An 18,348-nucleotide genomic window follows, 5' to 3' on the forward strand; every position below is an offset into this window, starting at 1 on the left:
GATATTTAAGCTTATTGAAACATTTATGTTGACTTTATAAAAATAAACATACATGGTGTAATTGTGGAAAATTTAGAAAGATCTGGTGTTTGAGCTAAAATGCTGCCATTGTGACATCATAAAGTACAAAATATGATTTAAAACATTCTGCTGACCTTAGAATTAAAGGTAGAGTGTATAGTTGTATATTTAAATTGTTGTAATAAATGTAACTCAGGCCAACTTGGGGATGAAATTAGTTTAACTATTTGTTATTGAACTTCAAATAAATTAACATTATATAATATTTATAGAGTCCCTGCTCTTGTAGAGCTTATAGTATTTTAGGACAGGAGAGAAAGTAAACAAATAACACTGCTAAAAGAATTATCAAGTTTTTACATAGAAAAACTGAGAGCTCTTAAAAATTTGATCATCAAAGTTCTCAATGAAGAAATCATAGATCTCTTGATGGTCAGATATGGATGTGATCTTTTTGATAATTCTGAGCTGGCTCCTTTGTTGAACAAATAAAATCACTGAGTTGCAAGGTGAATGACTTACTGAGTGTCACAGGCACATCCGTGTCTGCCAGGACCCAGGTCCAGTATTGCTTCCTCTCTCTATACTCTTCAGTCAAATTAAGGAGACTGACCACAATTTTTAGGGATTTTTATAATTCACCTATTAATAAAAAACAAACAAAAAACAAATGCTTGAACACCAAGGGAAGTTTTTTGGGGGGGGAATTGGTATATAGAAAGATATTTAGGGAGTTCCCGTCGTGGCGCAGTGGTTAACGAATCCGACTAGGAACCATGAGGTTGTGGGTTCGGTGCCTGCCCTTGCTCAGTGGGTTAAGGATCCGGCGTTGCCATGAGCTGTGGTGTAGGTTGCAGACGCGGCTCGGATCCAGCGTTGCTGTGGCTCTGGCGTAGGCTGGCGGCTACAGCTCCGATTTGACCCCTAGCCTGGGAACCTCCACATGCCGCGGGGGCGGCCCAAAGAAATAGCAAAAAAAAAAAGACCAAAAAAAAAAAAAAAAAAGAAAGATATTTAGTAGGTGGCTTTTTGAGTTCTTGCTACCTGTCAGGCATTATTTTACATGTTTTGCAGGAATTCTATAATTTAATCTTCACAAAATCCTATGAATTTAGTGAGTGCTATTGTACTTGGAAAATAGTTACATCCAGGTGATATGCCTGCCTAACATTTCAAAATGAATAGTCTCCAAATTGTTTTGAGAAACTTGAAATAACCTTTATTGAAGTTTTAAACTACATCTAGAGATAAACACAAAACTAGTAATTTTATTTCTAATTTGATGTAGTATAAGGTTATGTAACAGCATTGAAAATCCTGGGGGTATTCATTTTTTCATCTTTATGCCCTACTTGGGGACTCTTCAATGAACAAAGGGCAGATCCTTGCTCTTTTATAGATCCATACTCTTACATGGAAAGCAAATAAAATAAATATGATTCCTTTAAGTTCTGAGGAGGAAATAAGGTTTGCTGAGGTAGAGAGTATTTGGGGAATTATTCAAGATTTATGATAAGTCTGGAGTTCTCATCATGGCTCAGTGGGAATGAATTGGACTAGCATCCATAAGGACACAGGTTCAATCTCTGGCCTCACTAAGTGGGTTAAGGATCCGGCATTCCTGTGAGCTGTGGTGCAGGTCGCAGAGATGGTTTGGATCTGGCATTGCTATGGCTTATTGTAGGCTGGCAGCTACAGCTCCAATTTGACCCCTAGCCTGGGAACCTCCATATGCTGTGGGTGCACCCCTAAAAAAAAAGACAAAACAAAACAAAAAAAAAGATTTGTGATAAGCAAATCTTTCATAGAATTTTCTTGTAGTATTTTTTTTGGTTATTGGAAATAAGTCACTAATACCTCATTAGCTACAACAATATAACCAAAAAAACCCCTCGTAGCTAATATCATAATAATTGGCATTATATTTCAGTAAATATGCTTTATCAGAATCATTATATGGATATAAGTCAATTAATGTTTGGAGTATACCTAGAAATATGTTCAGAAAAATAGAACATTCAATCTATATGTAATGTTTAACAATGTAGAATAGCGGAAAAGATACAGAGAGCAATACCTTTAAAATGATGGCCAATATTTTCTTTAATTGGTACACAATTATCTGAAATAATGATTTTGCTTTAACTTTATTAAAAATATTTTTAAAAAAAATAAATGTAGACATTACACAAGTGGAGATATATATGGGTACTGAAGTATAGAAAAATACTTAAATTGGAAACCTGAGAGAATAATAATATAATCAAACCTCACAGGAAATAGAAAGTAAATTGAATTTGCCAGTGAACATTTGTATCAGTTAGCTGCCCACCTGCCTCTCATAAATGTACCTGGAAAAGATTAAAAAAGATCAAGAAATATTTCTCATAAAAGAAATGATAATGTGAGAAAAAGGAATATATATATGTGTATGTGTAACTGGGTCACCTTGCTGTACAGTAGAAAATTGACAGAACACTGTAAACCAGCTATAGTGGAAAAAAATAAAAAATCATTAAATAAAATAGACTACGAGAAAAAAAAAGTTTATGGAGCAAATCACAGTAATATCCAAGCTTGTATTTTACTGTTGAATGCATCCAAATATGGAGATGCTCCCCAGTGGTGCCTTTGGATGAAGGACTCAGGTTACTTAGACTATCATTTACATGTGCAGGATGAGCCACTTTATAGAACATTGTTACAATACTTGTGACAAGGTAGGGTCCCAAAGATACATAATAAGCACATGTGTCCTTCTCCATTTCCTAGGCATTTGGTGAATATAAAATTCATTTGAGTAGGGGAGTTCCCGTCATGGCGCAGTGGTTAACGAATCCACCTAGGAACAATGTGGTTGAGGGTTCGGTCCCTGCCCTTGCTCAGTGGGTTAATGATCCAGCATTGCCGTGAGCTGTGGTGTAGGTTGCAGATGCGGCTCGGATCCCGCGTTGCTGTGGCCCTGGCGTAGGCAAGTGGCTGCAGCTCCGATTCAACCCTTAGCCTGGGAACCTCCATATGCCGCGGGAGCGGCCCAAGAAATAGCAAAGATAAAATAAAATAAAATAAAATTCACTTGAGTAAATAATGCTCTTATAAAGCAAGGTACTTCTGAACCACTTGTAGGACATACTGCGAGCCTACTTTATTGCAGCGAATGGGCTTATGAAAGATTATATTTTGGAAATTTTGCACTTGATTGTTAGAATTCTGTCTCTTGTTTGTCCAGGCAGGAAGTTGAAAGGAGGGATGGACACTGAAAAGGGAGAGCGGTCTTTCATCCTCTTGCCTTTCCTGTCTTTAGATCTTGTGCACAATTTAAATAAATTGTTGGCAGTTTCTTTTGTGGCACAGCAGAACCAAATCCAGCTAGTATCCATGAAGATGCGGTTTCGATCCCTGGCCTTGTTAGGTGTTAGTGTTGCTGTGGTGTAGGCTGGCAGCTGTAGCTCTGATTCGACCCCTAGCCTGGGAACTCCCATATGCCATATGCCTCCATATGCCTCGGGTGTGGTCCTAAAAAGCCAAGGGGGAAAAAAAAAAAAAAAAAAAAAGAATTGTCTAGTTTTAACAAAATTAAAATGTAAAAAGAAAGACAAACACTGCATTTTTTGATATAATATCAAATCAACTATTTATATTTGTTACATATTAGCCCTAATATCTTTCTGTTCTCTCTGAGATAGATGGTTATAATTCACATTGGAAAAAAAGATAGATTTCTAATTTAAGCTATTTGATAGAAGGATAGGAATAGCGATTCTTTCATTTAAAAAATGTTTATTAAGACCTCATTGTGTAATTACTGCTCTAAATACTATTAATGAATAAATACAGAGATTATTTTAACATCAGTAGTATATACCTTTTTTCTCCAACTAGAAAAATAGATAAATACTACTTTTAAACTAAAAATAGTAAAAAGTAGTATTGTCCTTTTCCCTATAATTTATTTATTCACTGTTAATTCATCTATTTGTTTTGATATTTTAAAATAATTATGTACAGTTTCAGCTGAACACAATTGAAGACATTTCAACTTTTTGGTATTCTTGCATAACTTTCCTTTTGTTGAATGGGAAATGACATTTTTGTCTAAATTAAGCATTTAAAAAAAATCTCAAACATCTGGAAATGTCTGTTCCATTTCAGTGCTGGGAGAACATTTATGTGACTTATTTTCTTTCTCCCATTAGTGAAGGGTATTCTGAGGCTGCTCCTAATTTGCGATTAACTTGGGGCTGGTTGATATCATGGGAGCTCTAGAATGAGCTTGTAAGGCCGTATCCGCTTTCATCTCAGCTTGAAAATGAAGTCCTTTCCCTCGGTTAGAGAACATTCGACATCCTGCAGCAAGGGAAAACTTGGGAGGGGTAGCAAATGTTTGCCCTTCAGAACATTTTATCTGCATAACCTGGGAACACTCATTTAGTATCCTAGCTAATGTTTTTGCCCAATACTGTTTTCATGCATATATATGCCACTGTAGATGGCCACCCATTCCTGAGAAGTGGTCCATGTGGCTGAGAGCGGGTGATCCAGCAGTGTTTCTTCCTAGACTCACTCTGCTTTGATTTGTTGCTCTCAGTGCCCCCTTTAGACTCTTTGCTCTAAGAATATCCATGGTTAAGGAAAAGTTTCAGTCATTGCAAAAATCTCTGAACAAAGGCTTAAAAAGCCGAGTCCAGGCATTGTGTGTCAGCATGTAGCATCTGTTTCTCAATGTCATAGTAAAGTTGTGAAGGGCCAGGTGAAACAGGTTCCATAAAGCCATTCTCTTTGATCACAGAAATTATATATATTTACAGAAAAAAACATTTTTTTTTTTTTTGTGGAGTTTGCTTTGTGAAAATGCCTCAAACAGAAGCAATTTGTAAATAGACCAGCAGAATCTGATTTTGCAGTTAGCATGTGGTATGAGCCTCACTCTCTCCTGTCTATCTCTGGAAGGGTACTACACGTGTGTGGAGGTCATCTTCACCCTGAGGAGGCAGGTGGGCTTCTACATGATGGGCGTCTATGCACCGACCCTGCTGATCGTGGTCCTGTCCTGGCTTTCTTTCTGGATCAATCCGGATGCCAGCGCTGCCAGAGTGCCCCTGGGTAAAGTGGTCCAGTCTCTCTCTTGGTCAGGAGGGTGCTGTATCTTTATATAAATGGCTATATAATTTTGAAATTATACTAAATTGTCTCACGACAATGAGCTTTAGAATTGATGGCAAGCTTCTGCTGCTGCTTCTCCTCCTCCTCCTCCTTTTCCTCCTTCTCCTTCTTCTTCCTCTTCTTCTTCTGCTCCTTCTCCTTCTTCCTCTTCTCTTTCTCCTTCTCCTTCTTCTGACTTCCTTGAGTCCTTTCCATTGAATTGGATTTTCTGTTTATGCATGCTAAAATGAAACTAAGTTTTTTTGTGTGTGCTTCAGGTATTTTATTCTTTTATTTTTTACTTTTTACAGCTGCACCTGTGGCATGCAGAAGTTTCCAGGCTAGGTGTCAGATCAGAGCTATTGCTGCCAGGCTACACCATAGCCACAGCAACGCAGGATCCAAGCTGCAACTGTGAAGTACACCACAGCTCAGGGCAACACCAGATCCTTAACCCACTGAGTGAGGCCATCAGTTGAACCCGCAACCTCATGAATATTAGTTGGATTCGTTACTGCTGAGCCACAACAGGAACTTCCTCCTTGGGGTATTTTAAACAGTTAATCCATCTTACTTTGACTCTCATGAAATAATTATTAATAAACAATTTTCACAGATAACCAAAGTCTAAAATCCTCAGAAGTGCCAAGCTTAAAGACAAATGACTATTTTGATAGAAATCTTTCTAATTAATATCACATACTGTCTCCTACTCTTCATCAAGGAATCTTTAATAGAGTTTATCTCTTGAAAAATGACCTAGCATTGTTTTCCTAAACACCAGTTACTGTGTGCTATGCCATTAGGAGAGGCTAGAAAGAGTAAAGGCTGGTTATCCATGCTCTTCAGTTTGTTATTTTTTAATGCTCTGTGACATAAAAACACCACTAGCTTGATTTGAAAATTGTGTCTGTATAGAGGTTAAATAGTCTTTGATTGGGGAAATAATTGAGAGCCTTTCTTATTGGTAAAGTGAATAAACTTCAAAATAAGGACATTATAACAACAAATTCTGGTTGTTTAGAGTGTTGTTTGTTTATTTATTTATCTTGCTTTTTAGGGCCACACCTATGACATATAGGGCTTCCCAGGCTATGGGTCGAATCCAAGCTGTAGCTGCCAGCCTACACTACAGCCATAGCAATGCAGGATCTGAGCCGCTTCTGCGACCTACACCACAGCTCATGGCAATGCCGGATACTTAACCTACTGAGAGAGGCCAGGGATCAAACCAGCAGCCTCATGGATACTAGTAGAGTTCATTAACCGCTGAGCCATGACGGGAACGTGTGTGTGTGTGTGTGTGTGTGTGTGTGTGTGTGTGTGTGTGTGTGTGTGTGTTTTCTATCACCTGGAACTTGTATAGGTAAGGCTGTGAAATATCTGACCTCTTGGTGACTGGTTAGTTGTAGCATTTTATTGTTTTTCTATCATCAAAAAGGCCCTGTGCAGGGAGTTCCTGTTGTGGCTCAGCTAGTTAAGGACCAGATGTTGTCTCTGTGAGGAAGCAGGTTTCATCTATGGCCTCATTCACTGAGCTAAGGATATGGCATCGCTGCAATCTGTGGCATAGGTCATAGATAAAACTGGATCCAATGTTGCTGTGGCTGTGGTGTAGGTCTCAGCTGCAACTCTGATTCTACTCCTGGCCCTGAAACTTCCATATGCTGCAGGTTTGGTGGGAAAAAAAAAAAAGAAAGAAAGAAAAAGGCAAATCTCCCTCTTGACTTAGGAGGAGTTCAATGAGATACAGATTTTAAAGACTAGAAACCCAAGAAAGAGCCAATGAAAATGACAATTTTTATCTGAATAAGAAATTTGGTGGTTTTCTCCAATAAAATCACAAAGACCAAATCTATACCTTAATAAGCAAAAAATGTGGGAAATTTCATCCTGAAGGTTGTATATCTGTAATGAAAGCAATGATAATTGGTAGATTAATCCTTTAAGGAATGAGAATTAACTATGTAGTCTATTGTAGTGGGAATAAAACACCCCCCAAACTAGATTTAAATTCTAACACTTGTCAAAAATATCATGTATTTCCCTCAAATTGCTCATTTATTGTTGTTGTTGTTTATTAGAAGTATCTTACTCTCCTGCAGGGATAGAAGCTGAAGTGTCAGCCTTCCAAGAGTGCTTTGATAACATCCCAACCCCTGACATATTCTTAAAGAATTTTCTCTGTCAATCCCCGTCTGTTGCAGGACTTCTGAGATGAAATCCCTGAGCTGTCACTTAGTATCCAGGCCACCTACTATAAGCAAGTTAATGGTTAAGAGTCAGTCTCTAGGGTTAAGCCGGGTTTGAATTCCAGCTCTGTGTCTCCCTAAAGTGACAGTGGTGATGACGGTGATCCAGCCTTTGCAACCTTACTCTGTTGACTTGTCAATGGGAATGGAAAAGTACTTGAGGGGTTTTTTGGAGGATTGAGAATTGAGTGAAGAGCCCATTCAGGAGTTAAATTAATATACCTAATTTACAGATTCCTTTACAGTGTACAGAGCTCTTTGGCACATCTGACTCACTCAACAAATATCTACTGTGTGCTGACCGTGCCTGAGGTACCATGCCTAAAGGTGGGGATAGAGTTGAAAAGTAAATAGCTAATAAATAGTTAATGAAATAGGTTTTTTTTTTTAAAAGCATTAACTCAGCCTCAGTGAGTTTATACTGTTTGGGGAAGAAAGAGACACCAAATAAGGGCAGCAGCCTGCTTGTCAGGAATTGCCTTAGTGAGAAAGGGATGTTGGAGACAGACCTGAAAGAGGGGAAGAAAGGGATTGCCATGGGTACCAGAAAAGGGGGGCTGGATGGTGATCATCAGGGCCACCTCTGCTGAGGCAGACACATTCCTGAAGTATTTGGGGAACACCAAGGAGGCCAGTGAGAGAAAGGTGCATTAATAGATGATGTCAGAAAAATAACAGTGGTGAGGGGTGGGCTAGGTAGCAATTATTTTTTTTATTTTTTTTTTGCTTTTTAGGGCCACAACCCAGGTATGTGGAAGTTCCTAGGCTAGGGGTCGAATTGGAGCTGCAACTGTCAGCCGATACCACAGCCACAGCAACACAGGATCTGAGCCACGTCTGCGACCTACACCACAGCCAACTGGCAACGCCAAATTCTTAACCCACTGAATGAGGCCAGGGATCGAACCCGCAACCTAGTCAGATTCGTTTCCCCCACGCCACTATGGGAATTCCATGAATCACTTTGTTGCACCACAGAAATGATCACAACAGTGTAAGTTGACTCTACTTCAGTAAAACTTTAAGAAATGAAAAATAATAAATTTTAACTGCTTATCTTTACTATGTTTAGAATAGACTGAATAGGTTGAAGCAGGGAACGCAGTGTGGAGGCCTGAAATAATCCTGTGTGGGGCAGGATGTAGTGGTGGAGGTGCTTGAAACAGACTCCCAGACATGGAGAACAGATTTTTGGTTGCCAAGGGGGAGGGAGTGGGATAAATGAGGAATTTGTGGTTGGCAGCTGCAAACTATTACATTTAGAATGGATGAGCAATGAGGTCCTACCGTAAAGCACAGGGAGCTCTATCCAATCCCTGAGATAAACCATGATGGAAGATAATGTGTGTGTGTATATATATATGGCTGGATCACTTTGCTGTACAGCAGAAATTGGCACAACATTGTAAATCAACTATACTTTAATAGAAAATAAATAAATATAAAAAAGTTTGATGCTGGATGTGGTAGAGATAAAAAGATTCGTGGATGTGTTGCATGGGGGCATTTAAGAAAGTAGAGTGGAGCCTACTTCAAGGTGTTTTTGGCTGAGAAACTGGAAAGATGAAATTGCCATTAATAGAGGTGAAAAAAGCTGTGTGTCAAATAGGTTTGGGAAGGTGGGAAAAGAGCTGTGAAATGGAGAGACTGGCCTTTGCTAGAACAAAGTGAATTTGTCCCAGGGTCCACCAAACTCCTGTAACAGACTGGATAGTAAATATCTTAGGATTCTATTGAAACCCCTAACTCTGCTATTGTAGCAATGAAGCAGCTGTAGGCAATACATAACTGAATGGGTGTGGGTGAGTTCTGATAAAACCTGATTTATAAAAATAGGTGGTGGGTCATGTTTGCCCTGTGCCCTTGACCCCTGATTTATTGACCCCTGGTCTGTAGTTTCTGGGCATATACAGAAATATGTGGATAGAAGTGGTGGTGGAGGCTACTAGTTTATTTTGCTTGCTTAATGAAATGGGAAGCAAGGTCATGAGTTGCAAGCATGGTGGGGCAGAGTGTTGTGTGTTTGGGGAGATATAAAGAAAGTGGTAAATGGTAGGATTGTGGACTTCTTGAGGTCAGTGATCATAAACTTAAAGGGAGATCAGGCAACATGTTGGGATGTTCATCTCTATCCACACTCATTAAAAGAAAACTAGAGGAGGAGTTCCCTTGTGGCCTAGGGGTTAAGGACCTAGCATTGTCACTGCTGTGGTATGGATTTTATCCCCAGCCCAGGAACTTCTGCATGCTGTGTGTTTGAGTTTTTTACAAGTCGTTGCTTGCATTAATATTGGTTCTATTTTATTATCCAGTAGTCTTTCATAGCATGGCTATACCAGTGTGTTTTCCCATTAAACAGTTGTTGGAGATTTGGGTTGTTTCCATTTTGGGGTATTATAAATGTTGCAGTGTGTGATTGTGTATAAGGCACTGGATGGACATTACTCTTTGGTAGACACCTAGGACTAAGATGTCTGCATTTTATTTTATTTATTTATTTTTAATTTTTTGTCTTTTTAGGGCTGCACCTGTGGCATATGGAGGTTCCCAGGCTAGGGGTCTAATCAGAGCTGTAGTCGCTGGCCTATGCCACAGCCACAGCAATGCCAGATCCGAGCCGAGTCTGCGACCTGCACCACAGCTCATGGCAATGCTAGATCCTTAACCACTCAGCAAGGCCAGGGATCAAACCTGCAACCTCATGGTTCCTAGTCTGATTCGTTTTCACTGCACCACGATGGGAACTCCCAGATTTCTGCATTTTATGGTAAAAGCATGTTTCCTTTTATACAATACCACCAGAGTGTTGTTTAGAATAATCGTGCTATTTCGCATTCCTAACACCTGTTTCACTTACTCCTTAACACTTAGTTATTTTGACTTATTGTGGTGGCCGGGACCTCTAGAACTATGTTGAATAGAATTGCGTGATACTTATTCCTGATTTAGGGTACAAATAATCAAAACACTCACTATTGCATATAACAGCAGCTCTAGACATTTCTAGATCTCTTAACCAGATTGAAGAGGTTCCCTTCTCTTTCTAGCTGGCAGAAGGTTTTTGTCATGACTGACTGTTGAATTTTGTCAAATGCCTTCTCTGCATATATTTAAATATTTACATTTTTCCCTTGATTTTGGTGAATTTTACCAATTGATTTCTAAATATTAGATGAGTTGGGAAAATTAATAGCACAAAAATGTTCATACAATTGGCTTTCCCTTTTAATGTCTAACTGTAGTGATGTGTTCATTCCTACATATTCCTGATATTGTTAAAATATGAATTTTTTTTGAACACTAGCTAAAGACATCCATTTTCTTGGCATTTTCAAAACAATAGCTTTGAATTTGTTCATTTTTCTCTATTTGGTTATTTTCTTATTTCCCTGAATTTAGCTCTTTATTATTTCTTTCTTTTTACTCAGTTTGGATTTTCTTTGATCTCTTTTTGGTGCTTAAAGTAGAACTCAGATAATTTATTTTATTTTATTTTACCTTATTATTTTTTACTTTATTATTTTTTTATTACTCAATGAATTTATTACATTTATAGTTGTACAGTGATCATCACAATCCAGTTTTATAGGATTTCCATTCCACAACCCCAGTGCATCCTCCCACCCCACAAACTGTTTCTTTGGAAACCAAAATTTTTTCGAAGTCTGTGAGTCAGTATCTGTTCTGCTTTTTCAGACTCCACATGTCAGTGATAGGATTTGATGTTGGTGTCTCATTGTCTGACTGACTTCACTTAGCACGATAATTTCTAGGTCCATCCATGTTGCTAAAAATGATGGTATTTTGTTCATTTTAATGGCTGAGTAATATTACATTGTGTATATGTGCCACATCTTCATGATTGACCCCTCTGTTGATGGACATTTAGGTTGTTTCCATGTCTTGGCTATTGCAAATAGTCCTGCAATGAACACTGGAGTACAGGTGTTTTTTGAATCATGGTTTTCTCTGGACATATGCCAGGAGTGGGATTGCTGGATCAAATGGAAGTTCTATGTTTAGTTTTCTGGGGAATTTCCATACTGTTGTCCACAGTGGTTGCACCAATTTATATTCCCACCAACAGTGTGATAGGGTTCCTTTTTCTCCACACCCTCTCCAACACTTACTGTTTGTAGACTTTTTGATGATGGCCATTCTGGCAGGTGTAAGAGGATACCTCATAGTGGTTTTGATGTGCATTTCTCTAATAATGAGTGATGGTGAACATGTTTTCATGTGTTTTTTGGCCATCTGTATGTCTTCTTTGGAGAATTGTCTGTTTAGATCTTCTGCCCATTTTTTGATGGAGTTGTTTGTTTTTTTGGTATTGAGTGTTAGGAGGTGTTTATAAATTTCGGAGATTAATCCCTTGTCAATCTATTCATTTGCAAAGATTTTTCTCCCATTCTGTGGGTTGTTTTTTCATTTTATGTAGGGTTTCCTTTGCTGTGCAGAAACTTTGAAGTTTGATTAGGCCCCATTTATTTATTTTTGTTCTTACTGTCATTACTCTAAGAGGTGGATCTGAGAAGATGTTGCTGTCATTTATGTTAGAGAGTGTTTGGCCTATGTTTTCCTCTAAGAGTTTGATAGTGTCTGGTCTTATATCTAGGTCTTTAATCCATTTTGAGTTTATTTTTGTGTATGGTGATAGGGAGTGTTCTAATCTCATTCTTTTCCATGTGGCTGTCCAGTTTTCCCAGCACAACTTATTGAACAGGCTGTCTTTTCTCCATTGTATATTCTTGCCTCCTTTGTCATAGATTAGTTGGCTGTAGGTGCGTGGGTTGAATTCTGGGCTTTCTATCCTGTTCCACTGATCTATATGTCTGTCTTTGTGCCAGTACCATATGGTTTTGATGATTGTTGCTTTGTAGTATAATCTGAAGTCCGGGAGCCTGATTCTTCCATCACCATTTTTCTTTTTCAGGATGTCTTTGGCTCTTCTGGGTCTTTTGTGCTTCCAAACAAACTTTAAAATAGTTTGTTTGAGTTCTGTGAAAAATGTCCTTGGGAATTTGATAGGGATTACACTGAATCTATAGATTTCCTTGGGTAGTATAGTCATTTTGATAATGTTGACTCTTCCAATCCAAGAGCATGGTATGTCTTTCCATCTATCTGTGTCATCTTTGATTTCTTTCATTAGTGTCTTATAGTTTTCAGAGTACAGGTCTTTTGTCTCTTTAGGTAGGTTTACTCCTAGGTATTTTACTCTTTTGGATGTGATGGTAAATGGGATTGCTTCCCTAATTTCTCTTTCTGATCTTTCATTGTTAGTATATAGAAATGCAGTCGATTGCTGTGTGTTAATTTTGTATCCTGTGACTTTGCCAAACTCATGGATGAGCTCTAACAGTTTTCTGGTAGAGTCTTTAGCACTCTCTAGGTATAGTATCATGTCATCTGCAAATAGTGATAGTTTGACTTCTTCCTTTCCAATTTGAAATCATTTTATTTCTTTTACTTTTCCAATTGCTGTGGCTAGGACTTCCAAAACTATGTTGAATAGTAGTGGCTAGAGCGGGCATCCTTGTCTTATTCCTGATCTCAGTGGGAATTCTTTCAGCTTTTCACTATTGAGAATGAGGTTAGCTGTGGGTTTGTCATATATGGCCTTTATTATGTTGTGGTAGCTTCCCTCTATGCCCACTTTCTGATGGGTTTTTATCAGAAATGGGTGTTGGATTTTGTCAAAGGCTTTTTCCACATCTATTGAGAGGATCATATGGTTTTTATTCTTCAGTTTGTTAATGTGGTGTATCACACTGATGGATTTGCTGATATTGAAGAACCCTTGCATCCCTGGGATAAATCCCACTTGATCATGGTGTACAGTCCTTTTAATGTATTGTTGGATTTGGTTTGCTAGTATTTTGTTGAGGATTTTTGCATCGATGTTCATCAGTGAAATTGGCCTCTAGGTTTCTTTTTTGTGGAGTCTTTGTCTGGTTTTGGTATCAGGATGATGGTGGCCTCATAGAATGAGTTTGGGAGTATCCCTTTCTCTGCAACTCTTTGAAATAGTTTCAGAAGGAGAGATGTTAGCTCTTCTCTAAATGTTTGATAGAATTCACCTGTGAAGCCATCTGGTCCTCGACTTTTGTTTGTTGAAAGTTTTTTAATCACAGTTTCAATTTCAGTACTTGTGATTTGTCTATTCATCTTTTCTATTTCATCTTGGTTTAGTCTTGGAAGATTGTACTTTCTAAGAATTGTCTGTTTCTTCTAGGTTTTCTGTTTTATTGGTGTATAGTTGCATATAGTAATCTCTTATGATCCTTTGTATTTCTGTGATGTCCATTGTTACTTCTCCTTTCTCATTTCTAATTTGATTGATTTGAGTCCTCTCTCTTTTTTTCTTGATAAGTCTGGCTAAGGGTTTATCAATGTTGTTGATCTTTTCAAAGAACCAGCTTTTCCTTTCATTTATCTTTTCTATGGTTGTCTTTGTTTCTATTTCATTGATTTCTGCTCTGATCTTTATGATTTCTTTCCTTCTACTAACTTTAGTTCTTGTCTGTTCTTCTCTCTCGAGCTGCTTTAGATGTAAAGATAGCTTGTTTATTTGAGCTTTTCCTTGTTTCCTGAGGTGGGTGTGTATTGCTGTAAACTTTCCTCTTTGAATGGTTTTTGCTGCATCCCATAGGTTTTGGAGTGTTGTATCTTTGTTGTCATTTGCTTCTAGGTATTTTTTAATTTCCTCTTTGATTTTTTCAGAGATCCATTGGTTGTTTAGTCTCCACATGTTTGTGTTTTTTGCAGTTTTTTTCTTGTTTATTTCCAGTTGTATAGCATTGTGGTCAGTAAAGATGCTTGGTATGATTTCAATTTTCTTTTTTTTCTTTTTGTCATTTGTTGGGCTGCTCCTGCAGCATGTGGAGGTTCCCAGGCTAGGGGTCGAATTGGAGCTGTAGCTGCCAGCCTACACCAGAGCCACAGCAACGTGGGATCTGGGCTGCATCTGCAACCTACACCACAGCTCAGGGCAATGCTGGATCCTTAACCTGCTGAGCAAGGCCAGGGATTGAACCCACAACCTCATGGTTCCTAGTTGGATTCATTAACCACTGAGCCACGACAGGAACTCCATGATTTCAATTTTCTTAAAGTTACCGAGGCTTGATTTGTGGCCCAGGATGTGATCAATCTTAGAGAATGTTCCATGTGCACTTTGAAGAATGCGTATTCTGTGGCTTTCAGATGGAATGTCCTATAAATATCTGTTAAGTTCATCTGGTCTAATGCTTCATTCAGGGCTCATGTTTCCTCTTTATTTTCTGTCTGGATGATCTGTGTCCATTGCTGTAAGTGGGATGTTCAAATCCCCAACTATGATTGTGTTATTGTCGATTTGTCCTTTTAAGGTTGTTAGCAGTTGCCTTATATACTGTGGTGATCCTATTTTGGGTGTGTAGATATTTAAAATTGTTATATTCTTCTTGGATTGATCCTTTGATCATTATGTAGTGCCCTTCATTGTCCCTTAAAATATTCGTCATTTTAAAGTCTATTTTGTCTGTTATGAGTATTGCTACTCCAGCCTTCTTTTGATTCCCGTTTGCATGGAATATTTTCTTCTATCCTCTCACTTTCAATTTGTATGTGTCTCTAGAGGCGAAGTGGGTCTCTCAAAGACAGCATATGTATGGATCTTGTTTTTGTCTCCATTAAGCCAGTCTATATCTTTTGATTAGGGCATTTAGTCCATTAATATTTAAGGTAATTATTGATATGTATGCTCTTATTGCCATTTTATTAATTGCTTTGATTTTGTTTTCATTGCTCTTTTTTTCCCTCTTCTTCTCTTGTTCTCTCTTGTGGTGTGATGACTATCTTTAGTGTTGTATTTGAGTTGATTTTTCTCATTTGTTTATGTATCAATTGTAGATTTTTGGTTTGCAGTTATTCTGAAATTTTGCTGTAAGCGTCTATATATATACATGAGATTGTTTTAAGTTGTTGTTCTCTTAATTGCAAGTGCATCTCCAGTGTCCTGCATTTGTACTCACCTCTTCCCATGATTTCTGATTTTGGTGGTGTAATTGTGCATGGATGATTTCGTATCTTTACTGTATATATACCTTTACTGGTGAGCCTTGTCATTTGTGGTATTTTTGTTTCTGGTTGCTCCCTTTTCTTTCCTGCCTAGAGAAGTTCCTTTAGTATTTGTTGTAAAGATGGTTTAGTGGTGTTGAATTCTCTTAGCTTTTGCTTATCTGTGAAGGTTTTGATTTCTCCTTCAAGTCTGAATGAGAACCTTGCTGGGTAAAGTAACCTTGGTTGGAGGTTTTTTCCTTTCATCTTGTTAAGTATATCACGCCACTCCCTTCTGGCCTGCAGAGTTTCTGCTGAAAAATCTGCCGATAACCTTATCAGGGTTCCCTTGTATGTTATTTGTTTCTTTTCCCTAGCTGCTTTCAGTATTTTCTCTGTCTTTAATTTTGGTCAGTTTGATTAATATGTGTTTCGGTGTATTCCTCTTTGGGTGTATTTTATATGGTACTCATTGTGCTTCCTAGATTTGAGTTAGTGGTTCCTTTCACATGTGAGGGAAGTTTTCAGCTATTATCTCTTGGAATATCCTTCTCTCTTTCTTCTCCTTGTGGCACCCCTGTAATACCAATATTGGTTCATTAAATGTTGTCCCAGAGTTCTCTAAGACTCTCTTCATTTTTTTTCAATCTTTTTTCTCTTTTCTGTTCTGCATCCATAATTTCTATTAATCTGTTCTCCACCTCATTTATTCATTCTTCTGCCTCCTGTATTCTGCTGTTGGCTGCCTCTAGTGATTTTTTTTTATTTTAGTTATTGTATTTTGAATCTCTTCTTGTTTAAGTTTTATATCTTGTATCTCTTTGCTCAGTGTTTCCTGTAAGTTATCCATCTTTGCCTCCAGTTTATTTCCAATGCCTTGCATCATCTTAAGCATCAACAGTCTAAAGTCTTTTTCCTGGAGGCTGAGAATCTCCTGATCACATAGCTATTTTTCTGGGTTTTTTTCTTTCTCCCTCATCTGAATTATAGTTCTCTGTCTTTTTGTTTTATAGGTTTTTGGTGTGGTTACCATTTTACAGATAATAAAGTTGTAGCCTCTTTTACTTCTGGTGCCTGCCCGCCTTGTGGCTGAAGTCAGTACAGGGGCTTGCTGTAGGCTTCCTGATGGGAGGGACTGATGCCTGCCTACTGGTAGGTGGAGCTGATTCTTATCTCTCTGATGGGTGGGGCTTTATCTCTGGATGAGATTAGAGGTGGCTGTGTGCCTGTTTACTGATGGGCATGGCTGTGATCCCACCCGGATTGTTGTTTGCTCTGGGGGTTCTTGGTGCTGATGGGTGGGGCCAGATTTTCCCACAATGGCCACCTCCAGAGAAAGGTACAATTCCCTAGAGCCTTGCTTCCAATATCCTCCCGCCACAGCAAGTCACATTCACCCCTGTTTTCCTAGGATGTCCTCCAAGAACTGCAATCAGGTTTGACCCAGATTCCTGTGGAGACTTTGCTTTGCCCTCAGACCCAGTGCACATGAAAGTCTGTGTGCACCTTTTAAGAATGGGGTCTCTGTTTCCCCCAGTCCCATGGAGCTCCTGTGCACAAGCCCCACTGGCCTTCAATGCCAGATGCTCCAGGGGCTCTTTCTCCCAGTGCCAGATCCCCACACGTGGGAGTTTGATATGGGGCTCAGAACTCTCACTCGTGTAGGTGAGTCTCTGTGAACCAGTTACTTTCCCGTCTGTGGGGCTTCCCACCCGGAAGTTATGGGGTTGCTTATATTGTGTAATCACCCCTCCTACCTCTTGATGTGGCCTCTGCTTTGTCTTCTGGAGTAGGATATCTTTTTGAAAGTTTCCAGTCCATTTGGTTGAAGATTCCTCAGTATTTAGTTGTAAATTTTGTTGTTTTTAGGAGAGAAGTTGCACTCCAGTCCTTCTATTCTGCCATCTTAATCTGCCTCAGATAATTGATTTTAGAACTTTTTTCTTTTCCAATATGAGTATTAAGTCACAGACTTGCCTTGTCAGCCCTGCTTTAGCTGCAGTGCACCAATTTTGATATATTGTGTTTTCCTCTTGTTTCATTACAAAATATTTTCTAATTGCCCTCATGATTTCTTCTTTGGCCCATGGATGCTTTAGATATGTAGTTTGGTTTCCTAATATTTAGGGTTTACATAAGTACTTGAATATGATTTCTTTTTAGTTTTGTCAGGGGACATACTCTATGATTTCAATCCTTTTATGTTTATTGAGACTTTTTTTTTTTTTTTTTTTTGTCTTTTGTCTTTTTTGTTGTTGTTGTTGCTATTTCTTGGGCCGCTCCCGGCATATGGAGGTTCCCAGGCTAGGGGTTGAATCGGAGCTGTAGCCACCGGCCTACGCCAGAGCCACAGCAATGCGGGATCCGAGCCGGGTCTGCAACCTACACCACAGCTCACGGCAACGCCGGGTCCTTAACCCACTGAGCAAGGCCAGGGACCGAACCCGCAACCTCATGGTTCCTAGTCGGATTCGTTAACCACTGCGCCACGACGGGAACTCCTATTGAGACTTTTTTTAAATGGCCCAGTCCAGCATATGCCTCCTGGCAACCATACCACAGATACTTGCAGTGTATATTTGTAATTGTTGGGTGCAGTATTTTATAAATATTAGTGGAATCAAATTGATTGCCAGTACTATTAAAATCTTTCATGTCTTTTGTCTAGTTATTATAGTTAATAATGATAGATTTGTTAAAATCTCTATGGATTTATGCTTCAGGTATTTTTAACTCTATTATTAGACACATACTCATTCATTCATTCCTTTTATGTCCACGCTTATGGCATATGGAAGTTCTTAGGCTAGGGGTCAAATCAGAGCTGCAGCTGAGTCCTACCCCACAGCCAGAGCAACACCTGATTTGAGCTGCTTCTGTGACCTACATCACA

The 18,348-nt window shown here is 38.8% G+C and overlaps 1 protein-coding gene across 6 annotated transcripts in view; it reads left to right on the forward strand.

The window, feature by feature from the left end:
• The window catches only part of GLRB (glycine receptor beta), a 121,587-nt gene that overhangs the window by 89,710 nt on the left and 13,529 nt on the right, over window positions 1–18,348 (forward strand). For all 6 annotated transcript variants that reach the window (XM_021100485.1, XM_021100488.1, XM_021100486.1 and 3 more), the window contains 1 exon segment: window positions 4,972–5,124. In XM_021100485.1, coding sequence (XP_020956144.1) covers window positions 4,972–5,124 — 153 coding nt within the window.

This window comes from Sus scrofa, chromosome 8, assembly GCF_000003025.6.
Source record: "Sus scrofa isolate TJ Tabasco breed Duroc chromosome 8, Sscrofa11.1, whole genome shotgun sequence".
Classification (NCBI taxonomy): Eukaryota; Metazoa; Chordata; class Mammalia; order Artiodactyla; family Suidae; genus Sus; species Sus scrofa.